Source organism: Solea senegalensis, linkage group LG13 (assembly GCF_019176455.1).
Source record: "Solea senegalensis isolate Sse05_10M linkage group LG13, IFAPA_SoseM_1, whole genome shotgun sequence".
Taxonomy (NCBI): domain Eukaryota; kingdom Metazoa; phylum Chordata; class Actinopteri; order Pleuronectiformes; family Soleidae; genus Solea; species Solea senegalensis.
In genome coordinates this window covers 7266515-7288341 of record NC_058033.1, presented here as the reverse complement: position 1 = coordinate 7288341, position 21827 = coordinate 7266515, and the positions used below count along the sequence as shown (strand labels likewise).

The following is a 21827-nucleotide window of genomic DNA, read 5'->3' as shown; positions in this document are numbered from 1 at the left end:
TTTCCACCTATGACAGAATGTTCATTGTTCAACTGTATTTTCAAACAAATAAAATACAATAATTTTTGAATAGTTTTATTTGCAAATGTATTTTGTATTTTTTTGGATGATTTTCAATTAATAAAGTGTTGTTTTCTTCTCAAAAAACACACAAACAGGTGGTTGTGCCTGGAGGAACCTGCGAGTGTCTCATTTCCGGGCTGTACTTGAAGGCAGCACCGGGGATAGAACTATAGAACTGTGTGGATGCTTCACGGACACTCTGTAAACGGCAGTTGCCAGAGGGGTATTAAAAGGATTCAAAGGAAAAGACACATACGTCAAACAAAACAAATAAATAAATAAATAAAGTGAAAGTTTTCGGTTACAGTTGACATCCTTAGCCCTCCTCCACTGAACTTTGTCACCCCGCACAAGAGGTTCTTGGCGCCCCCTGGCGTCGCAGCACTGGGCTCGGCGTGAGCAGCGTCACTCTCAGCAGCAGCAGCGGCGGCAGCAGCAACAGCAGTTCCCCCGTGTCAGGAGCTCTGCCCCCCGGCCAGTGGTGGAAGTTGTCTCCCCCGTCAGCGCAGCGGCCGGTTCGGGTTCTCGCCGCTGCTTCAGACGCTTTGGTGGCGGAGAGAGAGAACGATAGAGATGAGGCGGAAGCAGAAGAGGCTGCTGCAGGTCGCCGGGCTGCTCATAGCCGCGCTGCTCTTCTTCCCGAACGTCGGGCTGTGGTCGTTGTACCGGGACCGAGTCTTTGACAACTCGCCCGACAACAGCGTGGAAGGTCCGGGCGGCGTTCCCGTGATTCAGGTAAGAGAGACGCGGGACGATCGGCGCCCTTCGTCCACCCACCGCTGCCACTAAAAACACTTAATATCTGAGTTTGGTGGAGGATGAGATTCTTTCTTTTTTTTGGCTGCGTTCTCCCCCAGTGTCTGTAAACGCACCAGCCTCGGTGTGTGTGTGTGTGTGTGTGTGTGGTTGCGCGTTTACGGCGCACGGAGCTAGTGTTTGGCACCGTGTCACCGCGGCGGGTCATCGGCTTCACCGCTCAGGAGCAGCCGTGGCCACGTCACTTTAACCCGGGGACTCAAGGAAGTTGTGAAATGTTAAAAACACACGATGCTGCGTTCATGGCCCCTCACTTAGTTTTAAAGGGGACATATTATGCAAAATCAACTTTTTAACCATTTTAAGGTTCAGGCTGAAATCAAAACAGTCTTTGTGTTCGATTCGGTTCTCGATCTTCTCTGTTAGCACAGATGCGTCTGACATTTTTGGACTTGTCTAGTTTAGTCTAGGTTCATTGGTTTTGTGTCATATTAAGGCATTTAATTTTTAAAGTCCCATTTAAACATGGGACGATAGCTTAGTGGTGGAATGTGTTGTCTTTCAACTCAGAGGTTGTGGGTTTGATTCCCATGTAGACTCTGCTGTACAAGACTTGTTTAGTCGAGGGTCATTGGTTTTATGTCATAATAACACTTAACCCCATGTTGCTCCAAGAATATAGCGCTATATATATATATATATATTTATTATTTTGATTGTCTACATCAGTGGTCAGCAATTAGTGGCCCGTGGGCCAAAACTGGCCCGCCAGCATCAGTACCTGGCCTGGTGGATGATTTAACAAAGCTGATCTAATGCTGCGTTCACACCAAACGTGATTTGTCACATCGCCCATCACGCCGTGGGATCGTGTTATACATTATGTGACGCAGTGATGGGAGCACTGGCCGCACTTCGCCATATTTTAAACAGACGTAACGTAGTATTTCTCTTCACCATCAACCATACGGAGCCGGACACAATAACTAATAATGTTAACTCTGAGCCTGTCATGCGAGAGCTTGCTTTCCAGTTTAAAGGACACGCAGCATCAAACAACACCTTAGTTAAGATAGTTAAGACAAGACAAACCTAAACTAGTAGGGATGGGACGATACCACTTTTTTGTGTGTCTGATACCGACATCAAAAACTCATTGACGATACATTTTTGCCGAGTCATTTCAAAGACATAATTCTACAACTTTGTCACAAATATTGCTGTGCCAACAAAGATGAAATAAACAGCCCAAACATGACTCGGCTATAATGGCTTTGCAGATTTTTATTTACGTGTTTACAGTCTGTGTCCAACAGTGTGCGATTCCAGCAATTTTTATAGATCTTAGTCTTAAAACTATTGTTCACAAATGTTATTGTCAGTTCAACATCGGTGTAATATTACAGTGGGAAATCATATAACATATATAGTATAATGGTTATAACAGCTGGCGATGTAACCCAGGTTTAGTTACACACCTGTAATGTCTAGTTTATTCCCATGGAAAGTTTTCAGTGTTGAAAATTCCCAGGATGTTGTAGCTACTTGTTTTTCCAGAAGACGTCTTATTGGCACTTTAAATACTCTTCCAACCGGAGCAACAACCCGTGAGACGAGTTGTGTGACGTTGTATACCTTTGGTGTCAACGCAACTTCAATTGTCCTATTGACTAAGGTTAGCTCAGGATCCATCTGACAAGAATGTAAGTGTACGAATGAGTGTGATGTTTGGTTTCCTTGTCAATTATTTATTCATTGCAACCACGGAAAAACTTATTTTAAGCCAAGTAAAAGGCTCGCCTAATCAGATCTATGTCATCTTAAGAACATGTTCACATCTTTATCTCACTGTTCGACAGACTTTAGCAACAGGAAACTGAAGTTTGGAAACCACTCACTCTCCCACACCAAAGTCCACAGAGAAAATCAGTGATTTTAGCTCACAGGGACACAGGACCTGCTGGTCTACTGCTGCCTCATGTGGTCACTTTGTGTCACTGTGGTAAATCTGAACGAAGGATTTTAAATGCTAAGTGACAAAATAATATTTGTGAACTTAGTGATGGAGGCAGCAGTGGATCAACAACTCCTGTGGGCGGTGATGTTAAAATTAGGGATGCACCGATATGACTATTTCCGCCGATACCGATATCCGATATTAATATTGCTGCTATGGCCGATAACCGATATCTACCGATATCGATATATGTTTAAAAAAAAAAGTTTCTGAGATGATAAAAGTTAGCTGAATTTTTTAATGTCTTCCTTTATTTTCAAAACATGTTTTACCTCCAAATAACAAGGTCACATAAGACACAAGTAACCAACTACAAGTAAAGGTTTTTAGAAACCTTTACCACTTGTAGCAAGTGTGTAACTAAATTAAAGTACAGTTTAACTCCCTCAACTCACTAAACTCCTGTGAGAAAGTTTAGATCATAAATTACAAACGTGAACATAAATAAAAATAATACCCTGCCAAAGTTACTGTAACCGAGATAAGGGCGTCTATACTGGGTACGTAAATAAAGTCAACAACCCTTCCTCCCGGCAACAACAACCGCGCCACTTCCCTTCACAATAAAACTACACAACAGATATGAGAAACAATACCTGACAAGCTCTATTAAGAGCTGCCATAATAAAAGAAAACATGTTAAAATACTTTATCAAACTTGCCAGTATTCATGGCAACCAGATATTTATTCAATTGCAAAACATCGGAGAAGTAGCGCCGACTTGGCAGGTTGTTGCGGGGTTCAATATGCGCTATCAACCGTCGGAACCCTCGGCTGGTCGTCAAGAGCAATCATTTCCATTACCTTGATCGTTATTGCCCTGGCCAATGTCTTCCTTTGGTCGAGTCCCAGCTGCGCTGCTTTCTTTTTGTCTGCCGCCTAATGTTACTAGCGTTAGCTTCCTGCCGTTGTTTGTGTACTTCAGGGTGACGGTTTTTCAAATGACATAATCAAATTTGTGGTATTGAATGACTTGACGCGGAACCCTCCTCGCATTACTTTGACTTTGCAAGTGTTGCATAATGCTTTTCGCATATCTTCTATTGACACCCTGAAAAATCGCCCACACCGCTGACATTCTCTCTCCTCAACACACACACACACACACACACACACGCGCATTTTGTGCTGCGCTTGCGTCAAACAAATACCGCATGGCCTCCCCTTCCCGACACACATACACAAATAGCAATTAGACGGGCATAAACATCGGTTGTTGAAATCGGTGCAGTTTTACTCATTGGACTGATGCCGATATGTTAAAAAATGACGAACTTTGGCCGATAACAATATTAATGCTGATATATCGTGCATCCCTAGTTAAAATCACTGATTTTCTCTATGGGGTTTGGTGTGGGAGAGTGAGCGCTTTGCAAATGTCAGTTTTCTGTCAGTAAATGCTGTTTATTGGTGAGGTACGACACTGAACATAGCCTGAGGATAGCGTACACTTAAGGTAGTGCAGATGCTATGAAGCGAGCCCTTTGTTAAGAAGCTAAACTCTGCAACACCACTTCACAACCCTAAAAATATCCCTTTAATACACCATGCAGTCACACCGTGATAGAAAATATAAATTCTGATATCGTAAATAACTCAAAAAAAGTTTGTTTTTCGATGTCCTACATGCGGTTTCTTTTTATGTGGCATGAATGTGTTCATCAGAATAGAATTTAGCTCAGGAAAATGAGGAAAAAATGAGTGCAGGAGCTGAAAAAAAAATTCAGAAAAGAACCTTATTTGGCAGACAATAGAAGCTCCTCTTATTCAAATGAGGCAAAGTGCTGAATGGAGGCTTTCAGGGGTGGTATGTGTGTGTGTGTGTGTGTGTGTGTGTGTGTGCTTGTGGTGAGCGGAGTGGATTGTAGGTCGAGGCCCGAGGAGCAGAGTTTTATCTGGAGTCTGTGACGTGCACTATCTTCATGCGCAATTAAAACGCGGAATAACATCAATTATCACCCGGAAACATTGATTTGCATGATCGGGTCATTGTTTTCAGGCCATAAACGGCTGCTGGCATCAGCGGCTAAATCTGAATTTCAGGCCGAATTAAAGGCGACAATGAAGAGGAATTTCCCCCACGTCTCATTGCTCCAGTTCGGATTTCATGTTTTTGCATGGGTGGATGGATGGAATGGCGTGTTATTTTTCCTCTTTACAAAACATCATTTATTAAAAAAAACATACATAATATGTTAATGCATGAAAAAACTATGACATAAAAGATGATATAAATACAAAAACATCGAATTATAACAGCTATTACAGAGAATAAGGTCTAACGTCATCATTAGTCGAGACTTTACACCAGGGCTGCAAAATTAATCAGTTTAAAAAAATGGATTTTCAATGAATTTTTAGATTGTTTCTTCGCTCCATGTAATAAATACATTTGAAAACGTCATCATTTTGAGGTTTGATGGTTAATCGAGGAAAATGACACAATAATAATAGATCCATGACGTGTGTGTAGTACAGCGAGGAAGTCAACGCAATAAAAACAGCAAAAACAATAAGAGAACACAGACCATGTATAAATACATGAATAAAAACGAAATAACTCACCACACACCAAAATGATTGAGTTTTAATGATTTCTTTGTTTTATGGAGCAAATAAACCAGAAAAATCACAGAAACTGGTTTTAGTTCTTTAGAAAACACTTGTAAAACACTTTTAAATATGTAAATGAAAAATTCGCATTTCCTGTCGCATTGCAGATCATATCTCAACGGCAATTTTTAGTAAAAATCGTTGAGCCCTAATTACACAGCCGACGATACCAATAATATGTGCAGGATTTCACAACAATTATTACAACATAGAGAGCAAAGGTCAGAGGTCATGAAGGAACTTCTGCCCAAGTTTCCCCCTCATTCATTTGAGCAGCGCCACCGTGAGGAGACAGGAAGTAGAGAGACTGTTTACTTTAGAGCGCCTTCGTTTTTGACAATGTTGTTATATTAGAGTTACTCATAGTCTGGTTACTGAAATGAAGCATTTTTTTTTAGTCTTGTTTGTTGTCATTTAACAGTTGGAATTGGTTAATTAAGTAGGTCAGAGATTGACGGCTGCGTTGGTTTCTGTGGCGTCAGCAAAACCCACGTGGGTGGGCGTGTCATCTAAAGAGCAGAATATTCCTCGGACTGATTTCACCGCCGCACGTTTGCAGACCGATGAAATCCAACGTGTGTTTTCCGGTCAATAAGAAACAAATGCATAAATCATCATTTGTTGGATTTTTTTTTTTTACCCTTGAAAAACGGTAAGACTAGAGAAATAGTGTTTTTTTAAGGCCCTGTGAGGTCCTGGAGGACGGAGGGGGTTAAACAAATATCTGATTTGCATCGTGACTGTGAGGAAGGAAGGAATAACATCAGTGGCAGACAGCGAGGGAATTCACAATCAGGCCCCGGTGCTGCTCGCTGGAGGGATTTCTTTTATTTTTAGAGAGAAACCGGTTTGTTTTTTGATTCGGCCGGAAAAGCTGCAGAGATTAGACCGCGTTATTTGCAATTTATATGTTTATTTATTTAGGTTACAGGTATTTCTCCTTGTACTGAGATGTTCTACATAGTTTACTCTGCTCATTAATAAGACTGGATGGTCACTGGCTGACCTTTCAGTACCTCTAAAAACACTATATATATATATATATATATATACATATGTATGTGTGTATATATATATATATATATATATATATATATAAAAGTGTGTGTGTGTGTGTGTGTGAGGCAGGGAGGACACTGTGCACATGTCAGAGGTGAGAAGCACAAGGTCCCGCAGTGATGAACGAGCAGTAATCCAGCCGACGGTGTGTGGCTCGTAAATGTAGCCTCGAGGCCTGTGCGAGGCTCGCTCCTCTGGGGACGGCGCCGTGAATCTCTGCCAGCTTTCTCTGCTCAGGAGCAGGAGACCACACTCCACTTCCCTCCTGGACTCGAACCAGGGTTTATTTAGCAGCAAGAGGCCTCTGGAAACTGGATCCCGACTGTACCCGGGAGTCAGAAGCGGCCTTCAGACCTGCACTAACATCTGGACATTGGTGGCCGGAACTCCCTCTAAACTTGGATGTCCAATTCAGATAATCGGAGCAACCCCAAGTGAGGAGTACAAGATGGCTGCCACCATTCAGACACCAACACAAATCACTTCTGGCGCTTCTGGAAACGTCACGTGAAGTTCATGCGGACATCTTCTGGATCTTCTCCCACCAGCTCCCTGCTGTCGTCTTCCCGCAGGACTCGAGAGTGCAGAAGTCTTTCTTTTCCGGGCTTTGGCACCGGTTTGCCAAACATTTTATACATCTGTGCTTTTGACTCTGTCAGCACTTGGGACCAGAAGGTAGTCCAGACATATCCGAGACGTACGAGTATGGGGGAGTTGTCTTTGTCTCTAATTGGCTGTAATCCAGATATTCCTGTTCACTGACGAGATTTAGCTGCATACTGACAACAAGTAGGTCAGGATTCTTGTGTAACTACTATGCACATTGATATGAATCAACGCTGTGTTTTTGGCAGAACTTGCTCTAGAGGAACTTGTCTCTCTGTGACGTCCATCAACTGTTTTTGTAGGTTATTGCGCTGCTGACCACACGAGGCAGCAGTCGACCAGCAGCTCCTTTCTCTCTGGGCTTTGGTGCGGGAGAGTGAGCGGTTTACAAACTAACATTCCCAGTGAGATAAAGTGGCAAATGTATTCTTATAGATAGATTTTTATGAGATTAGCCTTTAGTTACAAGGCTAAAAAAAAAAAGTTTTTTCTCGCATTCCCTCCAGCAAAACTCGACTGATGTTCTTAGTAACGTCAGCTTTGCCCGATGGACTAAAACAGAGTGTGAAATTGAATGCTTTGGCGAGTTAAAGTTAATACATTTGCACAAGTGTGCCAGGATTCCGTCTGGACACGCATTGGTTTCGGTCGCTGCTGTCCGTCAGTCCTTCAGTGAATCAGCAGGGCAGCGCAGCAGGTCAGGCTCTCCTCTTTTTTTTTATTCTCTCATCTCCTCTCACCTCCACTTACCCTGAGCCGCTGGAGCAGACAGGAAGAAGCTGAGTCACCTCGGCTTCAACAAGAGACGGGGAAATGTGAAAATTACCTCTCTGTCACTGTCACAGCGGGGGAAGCTCTGAGGCTACTCGCGCCTTCTACTGCACCGTGAAATAGTCACTCATTCAAGCGGCGTACATACAGACGTGTGATTACAACGTGAAGCTGCCGTATGTGTCAGTGGGAGCCAGACGGCGGAGTTTAACACTCGTGGTTTGCTGTGGTCGGGAGTGTTTGGTTTTTACAGCGACAGACGCACGCAGAGCAACGTTGAACCACCTTGTCTTCCTTTGTTCCCCGTGGCTTCTAAATCGCGATATCGATTCACAACGACACGTGAACAACTACAACTACATTCCATTTCTAAATGACGACGGTTCTTCTGCGTTTTTATTTCACGAGCTGCAAATAAACGATTCCTATTTTCCTCTCGGAGCCGAGTGAGTGCGGCACAGAACGTAGGAGAACGAGTGCGCTAACGAGAAATAATTAAAACAGATGGTTATGAAAACCCAGGTTCTAGCGACGAGAATCACACAAACCACCCGACCCGAGCTTGTGTTTGCTCTGTTGTTAAACACACCAGACTCCCCTGTTATAGGAGGAGATTTTAGACATTTCCTTTGCTAAATGTCGGAGATTAACCCACGTTTTCAGGATTGTTACGTCTTTTTAACGGATCTACAGTTCGGCATTGTTCGGCTTGATCCTTGTGCCTCTTCCTGTGACGGCACTCAATAATAATAACAACAATAATAACAACGATAAGCCCATTATGCAGGGCCATGTTCAGGCTCTTTACTTGAATGCCTAATTGAGTATTTCTTATCTTTTTTTCATGAGCACAATAAACATTTCCATTTGTGAAAAACTGATTCACATTTTTTCCAGAATTGCGCTGCCCTAATCGTCGCCATCGCGTTTCCTTGAACTTATGAAGTACTTTCACTGTCAAACCTGGCAAAAGTTCCCGACTTCATCTTTAAAAATCACATGATTGGATATTGTAAAAAGAGAAAACCTTAAAATTGAATTCCTCATAATAACTCTTCTTCTTCTTCTACTGGTTTTATTTGGTCGTAACGAGTAACAAAGGTAGTGAGAGGAAATGCAGCGGAGTAAGAGTACATGTTCCTAGAAATAGAAATAACAAAGTAAAAGTACAGATATACATGCATTTTGTACCAGTTACTGACGTCCTGGTCTGTCCTGTCTGTCCGTGGAACATGTTGAGGTCTTTCTTGATAAACATAAACGTTGACTAAGCCTGTGTTTCTCTCCTTCCTGCTCTGTTGATATTGTGTGGGAGAGAGAGGGGAACAGTGATTTCAGAGCGACTGGAAGCCTTCGGGCTGAGCCCTACGGGGGAAAGCGTGCGATCAAGAGTGCAGGAGCCAAATTGAAATCAAATGGATGTAGGCAGTCTCCGACGCACATGCACGAGGATTTGAGGAAAAAAAAGAACCTGAGCTTCCTTAAGGCACAGTGTTTGTGGAGAGTATTTCCCTCCGTGTGACTGTGAACCGGTGTGGGAGATGGAGGCCCACTCGCAGTTAAGGAAATCGCATCAACTCTGGTGAATCCGGTGAGGTTAAGAGCAATTAGAGAGACTGTGAAGGAAGGATTAAGACAGTTTAACGCGGTTCATTCTACGTTGTGAGAGTATTAGGGGTTTATTACGCTGCACGCTTGCCTCGGCACGGCACTGTACGGCACGGTTGTTTTTCCACTACAAAATAGCACCTACTAAATGTGGGCGGAGTCATCGCTGCACGGCTGCATTAAAGTGCCGTGACATGGTTTCACACACGACACAAACGAGTAACTGGTGACTGAATCGTTAGAATCAGGACTTCCTCCATGACTGGAGCACAGTCTCCGTCTGACACTGGACTGGACTGAAATACACTCAGTACACCAGACTCCTCTGTTAAATATTGAGATTTTAGACATTTCCATGGTAATTGTTGGAGATAAACCCACGCTTTTAGTTATTGTGAAGTATTTTTAACTGATCTACAGTTCGGCATTGTTCGGCTTGATTCTTGTGTCAGACGTGATTCTTGTCGTGTGTCCAAGGCTTTTATTTTGTCGTCGTACCATTGTAAGAAAGACGTTGATCACGTTTACGCCCTCATACTTTTTTACATGATACACTAAATGTTCAAAAACAAACGGAACAAACTAACATTGCAACACCCTCTTTTAACTTTGACAATAAAGGGCTTTAAAATCTAAAAAGACAACAACACGTTGGTCAATTTATGAAAAAAAAAAAACACTAGATAGGAAACAATTACTGGATTAATCGCTAATTAGCGTCAACTCTTTTGATAAGCGATTCATCGGTTTGAGGTTTTTTCTTGATTTTTCAGCTCCTTAAATGAATATTTATAATAATATTTTCTGGTCTCTTTGCCACAAAGAATCAAGACAGTCGACAACATGATCATTTCCATTTTTTAAAAACAAGTACTCGAGTAATCGAGGGAATGATGGACAGATTCATCGATTATGATCGTTAGCTGCAGCTCGAGCTGGTCAATATATCGATATTATGTGGTATATTGTAACAAGGTTATGTTGAGCCTAATTATTTGTTTTGTAGCAGAATTTGACAACATAGTCATGGTTTCTAGCACGTAAATATCCTTCATTTAACAAATAAAATAAAGAAATAAAGCAGGTATTGTGTAAAAAGACAGGTCATAATAAGTGTTTTGAGATCATGTTAATACAGATCATTAACAGTGGATTTTAGAGTGTATTTACAGTGCGTTTTGCAGCTTTATATCCACATATTTCTCAAATATCGGGATATAGATAAAAATATCCAGATATTATTCACAAGCCACATCGCCCAGTGATACAGTGACACATGCATTTGTTTCCGTCCTTGTTGCTGTCGTTGCATTTCTAACCTTGATAACCTTGTTAACGTGAGAAAGAAAAAAACCCGTACCTGACGCGGCGTCGCAGAGGCCTGAGCAGCTGTGCTGCCAGACTGGGAATTAGATTTTATCTTTAACATGTTAAGCCTCTGGAAACCAGGGAGACTGAGGGGTGAAAGTCATTTGCAAAGACAAGTGGAGTTACTTGCTGCAAGAATTAAAGTCATTTGCACTTTATCACTCAGAGCTGAGAAGGAGAGCGAGGAGTAGGAGGAGGAGGAGGAGGAGGAGGATGAAACACCTCGAGAGGAAAAGCAAATAAAAGAGGAAAATTAACCAAGCTGGAATAGGAGGTGTTTGTTCAACTTTTTGGAGAGCGTTTCCTCCCCAGGTTCCTTCTGCACAAGGCAGACGTTGACTCGGCGCTGGCGGCGGCGCAGACTGAGGGCGTGCAGGAGCTGCTCTGTATTCCTGTCAGGAATCTGCTGGCCCAGATCAGTGCGAGGAGCCAAATGAGGGACAGGTGCAGCAGAGACAGCCTGTGGATACGGAGCGAGGAGTCAGGTTTTTAATTACAGCCTCGTGGCTTATGGAGCTGCTCTTTTTCTTTTTTTCTTTTTTTTTTTTTTTAATGTTCAGATGATTAATCTAATCCCAGGAGGCTAATTTGAGGCTAGCGCCACACTCCGCCGTGCCACAGCCCCACACAGAGTGGGATGCATCCGAGTGTTGCGTGTATGTAAAACAGAAACACGCGGAATCACACGCTGACCTGGGGTCAGGTGTTTCCATGATTTCATATCTATATTTATCTATCTATATATATATATATATATATATATATATATATATATATATATATATATATATATATATGTAGTATAATGCCACTTCCTGTATCCTCCTGCCCAAATCTCGCTCCACTGTTGCGGTCCAGTCTCTAATGTCCACAGGCTCAGCAAGGAGCAGGAGCAGCAAGATTTTTGTTATTTTGTCTATTTCATTACATTGAGTCAACGCCTCGACTGTATTCATATTAAGGCCACAATGATATTTTCTAGTTTCTTTGCTCCAATTGACAAAATAAATGTATTAAAACAGACTGATTTTAGTTTGTGGACAAAACAAGACACTTGAGAACTTTATCATTTGGAGGTTTTGGGCAAAGTTGATTGACGTCTTTCAATATTTTCTGACATTTTATGGATTAAACAACGTGGAGAGGATTGACAGCTTACTCAAACATGAAAATAATTGTGATTTGCAGCCCGAAATTAAATGGTAACAGAAACATTTTGCTCTCTGTCGTTAGTTAGTTAGTTTGTTAGTTGTGGGCGTTGGTCGACCTCCTCCCATTGTAGATAAACAGTGTTTATGAGTGAACTCCGCCTCTGACCTTTGCACTCGCTGCTAATCTTGATGCAGCACGAATTAAGTCATCGACTCCTGTTCTCATGACTGTAACTCGTCAGATTGTTTGCAGTGTTTGTTTAAACTTCTCTCTCTCTCTTCTGTGTTCTTATAAATATATAAAAATAACCCTCCCTGTATACTTGACCGCAGTGCCTGACCTATGATGAGTTTATCTTTGTTAAAAGCAGATTTACCATTGTAGTCTTTTTGTAGATAGATGCATATTTTTCCCCTTGCAGCAAAAACACTTTGCTGGAAAACACTTTGATGCGTGTGATTTGTGTTATTTTCTGTCGCAGTGTGCGCCATTTAAAGGCAGGCTTGCTGTAGGCTTTGTGCATATGAGATAAAAGCTTTCTGTATGTGTGTGTGTGTGTGTGTGTCTGTTCAAAAGGAAGAGTAGCTTCTTTTTTTTTCTTTTCAACACGCCGCCTGCCCGGGCTTCACACCAATAAAGATCGGCTGAAGAGGCAGACCACGGTTGTTTTATAGACACAGCGGTTAAATCCACAATGTCCAGGGTTTGAGCAGGTGATGTTTAGCGGCTTTTCTTGGCTGAAGTACGTTCACAAACTCTGCTGAAACGTGGTTCGGGGAGTCTTAAATGTCGGTGTAAAATGGTACAGATGGCCATTTGAAAGAGAAATGCTAATCATTTTTCGCTGGGAACTGGGACCTAACGCCTGACTGCATCTTAATCTCATTTGCGATTGAGTACGAGTCTGGAAAGGGTTTAGTTACCCGCTCAGAATGCACCCAGACGGATGACCCAGGTGACGTCTGCAAAGCATGGAAAACTAGGATTGATGGCGATCTAGGAATGTCGTCAAACGACTTTTGGCAGGTGGAGCAACGTTGGATGGTGGCAAGACTTCTCTTCTCTGGGGAAAAAAGCCATTTGTTATTGGTTCCCTTTTTAGGAGATTATGTAGTTTGCCAAAATCATGTGAAATACAACCATTGGCAAACTCGGATGGGTTCACCCCACTTCGGGATCTATTGTCCCTTGAATTGGAATTTGGTACCGGCGCGCAGAGACGGTATCTCTTTTGCTACCGTCGTTGGGTCCTCAGTTAGTACTGCAAGTAACCAACTAACGTCTGGTTATTGAAACGATGAATTGACTCACTGGATATGCGAAATAACCGTTGAAGTTCAAAATATACAGCCTAGAAGCACGACGGAGGGCACTTCAAGTGTCATGCTTTGCTGTTCTTGCTGACCGTGGAGAACATGAACAGTTCTCCCGAGTGGACAATCACAGAGCTTCTGAAAAACAGCATGTGGAAGTATTTTTGACAGCGTAGATTACAACATTCTGCCAACTCCTAGTTTTTCCGTTAGCTCCTTTACAGCAGCCAGAGTGCTAGCTGTTATCGTTCATACAGCAAGAAGGTCACTTTCCAAAGACCTCTAAAGAGATTGATTGGACACTCGTGTTCCTTTGATGGACTGGCAATCTGTCCAGGGTGTGACCCCGCCTTTCACCCGACATCAACCCCCCCAAACCTCATGTGGAGGATAAAGTGGCAGAAAATGAATGAATGAATGAACTACTGTATTATCAATCTTATTAGAGGATGTCCTCTTTTACTAAAAATGCACCTCCTCTGTGGCTCAGGGGCATCACGGCAGCTCTGAGCTTCATCCAATTCTCCCACAGCCTCACAATTCTGGTTCAAACCTCTGTGTTCCTTCAAAGCAAGAGACTCTTCCTGTCTCACCATCAGGCCACTGTCGCTCTGCCGTGCTGTGAAGTGTCAGAACTTTGTTTCATTTCTGAGAGATCAGGGCGCCGTGGATGTTCCCCGCCGCTCGGAGAGCTTCAGAGGAAGGAGGTTTCACACCGAGGCGGCCGCTCACATTTTTCTACATCTCAGAGCGCTTTCCAGCAATCAGGCTGCAGCTCCTCAGAGAAGCCGTTTGAAGACTTGACGTGCCGTCTCTGGGAGAAATTGCAGTATTTTGTGCTCTGCTAGACCGTGGCAATCCTCGGCGAGCTACCTGCAGGGACAGCAATTGATGTCACTGTTGGCGAATCTGATGTGTTGATCTGCACATACTGTATATCCCCCCTAAAACCTGTCTCCATCTTAGATCTAAGTAGAGGGAAATGTCCTTTCACCCTCGTCCTCTTGTGAAATCATTTTCTGGGTTATTTTTGTCCAGGCTGCAGGAAGTGGTTTTGGGTGTTGGCTGATGCAGTGCTGTACAACTGTAGGTTAATGTCACGATTAACACTGCTGTTACTCAAAGTGCTGGTCGGCTGAATGAAAGCCATTATAGTGTTGGTTTTATTTGGATAATTATAAACAGCTATTGATGCTGAAAATGAAGTAATAATGCAATAGTCCACAGATTACAAACTTGTTTCTCTCCTCACAGCCTCATTTTAAGAATAATCCCCCAGCCCAGCGTTTTCTATATTAATACAGATGTTGAAGCAGTCGTCCGTCGGAGATGAATTTGGTCCAGACATTCAGCTTCTTTTTTGAAAATTTGGCAGCTGTGTCTCAACATCTTCCTTGAGAGGAGGAGATGGTCGCGTGGAGACGAGACTGAAATGAGATGCTGTGTCTTTGTCACCTAGTAACAGAGCTGTTGCCGGTCGCGGTACAGATCAATAACTGCACGTACATTTTAACAGCAAAAATTACATTTATAGAGCTTTGGCCGTTTGTGTTTACTCTGCCATGTTGGGAGGAAGAACGCCACCAGTGGCAGTTTTCTGGCCACCAGAGTTCACCGGGCAATTTAAATCCATCCAGATCGAGCAGTGTATCACAGAACCTGTCAGACTGGATATATCCGGTCCTTACAATACCCCCGGGTGTTTTTCACAAGTGTGGAAGCAGCTGGAGCGGACGTTATTTTCCAGACCTGCTGTAAAACTGACATCTTTAACCTTCTGACAAACTTTCTCTCATCCCACTCCGGAGAGTGCTTATGCATCGCAATAAAAAGCATGTGAAATAAACAAGGTATTCAATTAGCACGACCTGATATGAAGTGATAACAACACAAGTGGAGTCCATCGCCTGTAGATCCCCTTCGCCCCGTCTCCTATGCTGTTCTCCCGTTAGCCTGGAACAGCGCCACTTCCTGCCAAAGTGATAGTGTTTTGGTATTTGAGTGCTTTGCGTGATGGTTATTGCATGACGTCAGGTACTGGAACTCGATAAGCAGCGATGTTCCAGTCTTTGAAAGTGATCCCAACTTTTAACGATTGAGTATCCACCAGAACTAAGCCCTGATCCAGTTCAGTCCAGTATTTGCCTTGACAACAGAGCTGCACAGTGTGCCTTTCTTTCTTGTTATTGTCAGTTAAATAAATAATATTCCTGACTGAGGTTTAGAGAGAAGGAAGAAGAGACTTGTCTGTCATCTGTCGGCACGATGGTGAAGCCCTCTGTAAAAACAAGAATAAATTAATAAATGTGGGAACCTTTCATGGACCTCCGAAAGTCCCTGGACCCCAAGTTTGAGAACTGTCAGCTACTCAGTTCAGCTAAAAACCTGAAAGTCATATTGAAAGGTTGTGTTGTCATTGTTGGCCATTATTATTGTTATTATCTCCTTTCAAAAACATTCTCTGGCACACAATTATTCATAATTTGGGAGTAGGGAAAGGATCCACCCATTAGATCCTTCTGTCATTTCTGGTGACATTTGTTGGAGCCGTTGAAATGGAACAGCTAAGTGGCGAACGCTGTGATGCAGTCAACCTTCAGATGCAGCCCTAATGTTTGGCCGTTTACAGCCGCTAATCGTAGCATGCTTTTATTCAACGCTAAATGTTAGCTTTTCATTGGCGACGTGGGTCAGTATCTGTTTTCTCACTTGGCGGCGTTTGAATTGGCGGATACATTTTGCATCAGCAGGTTGCCACTTTACACAACTCTGCAGAGCACAATTAATTTGAAGTGCTTTTGAAGTGGATTACATAAAATGAAATGGGGGGGGGCGGCGGGGAGCTAACATGGTAGCTATTATAAGTGTGAGTTGTCCACTGCATCTCATAAATATCAACCTTCAAAGAAATGTAAGTCCTCTTTCTTTAGATGACTCACTTCAGACGCTTCTCGGGGAAATGAAGACAGACACGTGTGGCTGACAAAAAATCAAAATAAAATAAAGACATTCACCTCCTCTCATGTCACTGAATCAAATGTGCTGCCGCTGAAGAGACTCGTGTTGTCAAGTTTCTGCTGCTGGAAACACTTGGAACTTCTGTCTAAGAGGAAAAATGCAACCAGAGAGATTTCATTACAATGGAGCCCTTTCATTCTGCGATTTCTTCTCCCGTGGAAAGAAGGTCAAAGAGGGTCAATGTGTGTTTTCAGACCTTTGTGTTGCCGGCTGTCTGCTGGATGTTTTTAGAAGAAGAAGAGAAGAGCTCTTAGTGATTTTTTTTTTCAGATGCTCTTTTATAAATTGCTTCTTTTATGAGCTGTCGTGCTGTTGCATCACTCTGTTTGATAAAACCGCCGCCTGTATTTTCTGGGGCCGGCATTTAAAGATAACGTTGCTGAAAGTTTAGGTTTTTCCTCAAATATTTATGGTTGAGGAAAAACCAAAGACGGACTGATTGCCCCCCAAATGTGTGCCCTCAACTTAATTTTCAATCAAAATCATTTAAATGACACTCATTAATAGCACAACCTGCCTAACCAGCCAAAATTTACCATCGGAAGCCAAGTAATTGATTAATATGCAGCAGTGATATGATAGTAGTAAGTATTGTGTCTATATTATCAAGTCTGTTGGCTTGAAATTGAAACTACGGCTGCAACTAATAGTTATTTTCATCATTGATTAATCGGTTGATCATTTTCTTGATTCATCGAGAACTTGTTTGGTCTGTAAAATATCCATTTCAATTACTTCTTTATGAACATGTTCACATTTAAGAAGCTGAAAAGTTTATTTTTAACTGCTAAAAAAGACAAAATAGTTGACGGTTCATTCAGTAATTGATTATCCATCGATTGGATTGTGGCCCAAAAGCATCAAAAGATATCGAACGACGGCTGCGGCACATTAAAATAGCCCCTGTGTCATATTTCTGGGTCGGCTGATTGGTCGCTTTGGCGAACCTGAAATTCAACAAATCTGGACATAGTATTTCCAGATAATATCTGGCTCAGCCCATGTGGGACAAGAGCTCTGGACAATTCCCGTCCATCTTGACTCTTCGCAAAGAAATAAACGCTTCAACAATCTGTTTGATACTCAAGCGTTTATATCCTTAAGCCAAATTTTCCCACAACAATCCGGAATTCAGAACCTTAAAAAACAAACAAAAACAAAAGTACAACATGCACAGTGCATCTATTTGCAATTCTAGGCTGTACGTTTTGAAATCAAACATGCTTTTTAAGGTTCAAATTTGAACGCTGTACGCCTCCTCGAGTACGACTGTATGTAAGGTTCAGTCCTAGCCCTGGAGTTTGCGGACATTCTCCTGCGGTTGTGAACATGTCCTTCCTTGGACAGTGTCCCGCTGCGTTCATCACATGTGGACACTAAACTCCGGAGAATGTCTTAACCCAATAATCTGGACATTTCACAGACGCTGGAAACTAAAGAGACTTTTTTTCAAATTTTTACTGAGTTGAAAAGTCTGAAATATGATCAAAGAACTTTTTAGCACTTGCAAATATTCTCCATCTTAAAGCCTGAGTCAGGGAAACGTGTAAGTGCACAGTTTGAACGGACCGTTAATGAGAAGTGATGTCTTGTATCTCACCCCTGCATTTGATGAGTCATTTCTGCTTCTGCCGGCGCTCGCTTTGTCCCCGCAGACGGTTGAAATTTGGTCGCACATTAACAGTATGTTATTCTATTATGAGGCAGACACTGAGTGTGGGTCTTTCTGCCTGTTCTGAAAGCACTTTGTTTCATTATGCTCTTTTATTGGACTGTTGTCTGTTAGACCCCCGGCTATCATTCTATAGTCTGATTGTCCCCGCTCTGACAAATGTTGATAATTGCCTTCCAGTGGAGCTGTGAAAGCTCGTCCTATCCAGCTGTGGCGGGAGGTGGGCGGGGCATTGCCGCGCGAGCCTCTGGCTTCCTGGCAGTGCACAGCACCGGCAAGCTTGGCATAGCAGGACAAGTCCGCCACAGGGAGATGTATGTGGGGGGGGGGTGAGTGCGGGGAGCTAGCAGGATTAGCACTACCCAAGAGAAGCGATTTGCTGATCATTATGTAAGCCACATCTGTCTTGTGTCCTCTCTGTGGCTCCCGGCCTCCCACGCTGAGAGCAGCCAAACCCGGCAGCAGCACCACGAGAGGAGCTCTGCTGCTCGCAGAGAGGAAGCCGGGGGAAAGGGTGAGGAGGTGAGGTGAGGGGGAGGTAAACACACGGCCGGCTGCTGGTCGGCAAAACACAGAACAAGTCGCGGGCGCCACATCGGAGGAAAAAGTGCTCATGTAACGGGCAGAAGTGCTCTCGCCTCGACAGAGTCACAGAGGAATAATGAGCACTGACCCTCACTTTCACTGTCATGGTGACTGGTACGAGCAATTCTATCATAAATCGCACACAGCAATCTCGTATGAGCCGGTTTTCACAGACGAGAAGGTGTCCAGAATTTGGGTATGGCCATTTTTTCTGGGTTTATCTGTCACACGTCACGTCAGCAGGAGAATGTCTGGAACATGTGGCTGATGGGTGGAACCTCGGTATTATGGCAGCAATATCAATCAAATATGTCTCTTTGAGTATGAAATTAGATTTGTGTCAATATAATCAAACACTTTTTAAGAAGCAAACAACACTTTGTTTGCAATGATTGAAATTTCGCTTGCTCCGACTCTTTTGCGTTTGCGCCCCAAACTTCCTTTGGGCTCAATGGCTTTTTGGTTTTCTCTGGTTTCTTTGCTCTTTTTTGGGACAGAAGATATTGATGAGATTTTGAGGTTCTTCGTCATTTAATTGATGAGCTAATTTGCCAGATTAATCAATCATGAAAATAAGTGTTAGTTGCTGCTCTACACACACTCGCCCACTTGCTTGCTGTTATCCGTAGTTTCTCCTGCTGTGCTCTCTCATTGGCTCGCCTGCACATTATTTCAAGTTCCTGGGAGAAACATTCGAGTTCTGCCATCTGAACAGTTTCTGTAAAATATCAGGACTTCAGTCGACGATTGTTTCCTCGGATTTAAAGCTCCACTATTTCCCCTGCATTGATCGGTTGATTTCTTTTTTTAATTATTGTTGGGTCTCATCAGTCAGGAATGACTCATAAATACACATCACACTGTCAGATTGTTTTCAGGCGACCGGTGTCGCCCCAGCTCAAAAACCATGTGTAATCCAATTTTTAATATAACTGGAAAATCGTAAAAGTAATGGATTGCCGAGATATGGCGACGGTCCGTCGACTGATGAAATGATGAATTGCCACAGCAGCAGCTTCATGGCACTTAGTTGTTTTATTGCTTTTGCTCGTCTGAATCATCTCTGAAGTCGCAGTATTGCGCTGTGCAAGGATTTTTTTTTTTATCGCCGTCATTTTAATTCTTGGCTCGTCTGAAGTGGTGTTGTGTGAAATGGTCTCACGGCTTCATCTTTTTAATCAAACATAATTAAATCTCGCCTACTCTTCCACCCCGGCTAACCAAGAGAAAATTGCAATAATTGTGTTTTAATCACCTAAATAGGCATTTTAGGTCTAATTTTCTTTGCAAGGAGACTTTTGAATTGTAATTTGTTTGACATTAAACAGGTTATTTGTCAAATGTGATGTGGTAAACAAACAAACAAACAAACAACCACAAGGAATGACTTGATGCTACAGCAGGGCAGATTGTGTCCGTTGCCGAACCTTGACCAGGTGACACGTGAAGGACAATCCTGCCTTTTACCTGCGTTAATCCAAGCACCGTGGGAGCGACTGGAGAGGTTTCTGTGGACGGAACAGGAGGCGGAAACATCACCGAGAAGGAATTAATGGCGACTGTACAGCATCTCTTCGCTTCCTCTCCCACGGACATGATAAGGAGCTTATTTGAACAGCACTTTAATCAGATGGGTTTGGACGGACGCCAGTGGAGGAAGTGGCAACACAGCTGTAAATTACCACCGCGGTCCCTTCCACATCCATCACAATATGTCTCCTATTAAAATGGAGTTTTCACTCGAAATTGCACGGAACAATCTCTTTGGCGTGAGGTTGGCGCAGATGCCTCCAGGAGGTGAGGAAATTATGAACATCTGCCCCACTTAGTGAAACAGGAAATATTTATAAGTGACTGGACTAACTCATATTTATATCACATTTAGGAGGGTTTTGTAGGCAGAGATTGAATATACTATTTGGAAATACACTTGTATAAGTGTATTACTGCTTAATATCGTCAGAGAATAAGTCAGAGGCCACCATATTGCGCATCCATCTTTGGTATTCTGTCACTTTGAAATGTTTGTTGGTCGTATATAACATGTGTTTATCTTATTTCAAAGGGAGACACATGCTAATGGCATGCACCTTTTTGATTTTATGCAATATGAGATGACAAACACATGTAAAATTGTCCCAGCTTATACTGGGCTCATTTTATCCGCACTTTGAGGTGTGCGAAGTACAGGTATGAACAAATTTGTCATCACCCGCTGCTGGAAAATGTCTTGTTTTGAGTTTGTAATTGAATAGTGTTGTATTATGGGGGTTTGAATAGTTATGAAGAAATCTAACGTTATGTAAAATAAGTCTGAAGGTGACACCGCTATGTTCAGGCATCGTCGGCACCAGATCAGTGTTTGATATCGATCAATTCCTGACGCCTAACATCACCCATCGCAGTTTTCCTCCTGTCGTTCCAGAACCTGCCTGACTCTTGATCTCTAAATTACAGGATGCTGGCGATGTTTGCGCTCCGTTAATGGCTGCACTACCTTTTCCAAGTTGTTTGTTCAATACTCGAAAGTTCCATGATGTGGAATTAGATGGAGATAAATGTTGTGCCACTGAAGTGTCATAAATCCTGCACAGAACATTTAAATAGAACGCTTGCCTTTTGTTTGGCGGCAGATCGTTGCAGATTTGGCAGGGGGTTGTTGGCAGTGACGGCTGTTGTTATAAACACTGACTCGCTGTTTTTTTTTTGTACAGAATAAACATCTTGCAAAAGGGTGGAATTGTTCAGACAACTTGAAAGTCTGAAAACTGCCAGTTTCTTTTGTTTTTTTTCTTGGTTTGACTGTGTGCATCCAGCAATCAAGCACAGTTTTGTGCCTGAAGAAGGCTCGGGAGCTGCCATCTGTCATGGCCTTTGTCCAGTTGTCTGCCTGGTGTCTCCGGTTGCTACCGAGAGCTGAGAATGATAATAACGCCTATTGGGAGATGGGAGAGTGTGCAGAGAGCCTCGCTGGGCTCCTCTTCCGGGGAGGTCTCCACGCCTCAATCTCCAGCAGCAAAGAGCAGTAGTGCTCCGGAGCCCAGGGGACGAGCCTAGATTTGGATTCACGGTCAAAACTCCACAATCTCTTTTCTATAACTCAATATTTCTCTGAGGATTAGGAAAAAAATACAAAGGCAAACAGCAGATGAGTTCAACAAAGCCGTCTCTGCCACCAGCAATTTTCTCAACAGTGTTAAAAGGACATTCTTTCTTTCTTTCTCG

The 21827-nt window shown here is 42.9% G+C and overlaps 1 protein-coding gene across 1 annotated transcript in view; it reads left to right on the top strand.

The window, feature by feature from the left end:
- The first annotated feature begins 354 nt into the window (after positions 1-354).
- The window catches only part of LOC122779521 (polypeptide N-acetylgalactosaminyltransferase 10), a 71743-nt gene continuing 50270 nt past the window's right edge, over positions 355-21827 (top strand). Inside the window, exon 1 of the mRNA XM_044041966.1 lies at positions 355-798. Coding sequence (XP_043897901.1) covers positions 637-798 — 162 coding nt within the window. The 5' untranslated portion in view covers positions 355-636. The remainder of the gene's footprint in view (positions 799-21827) is intronic.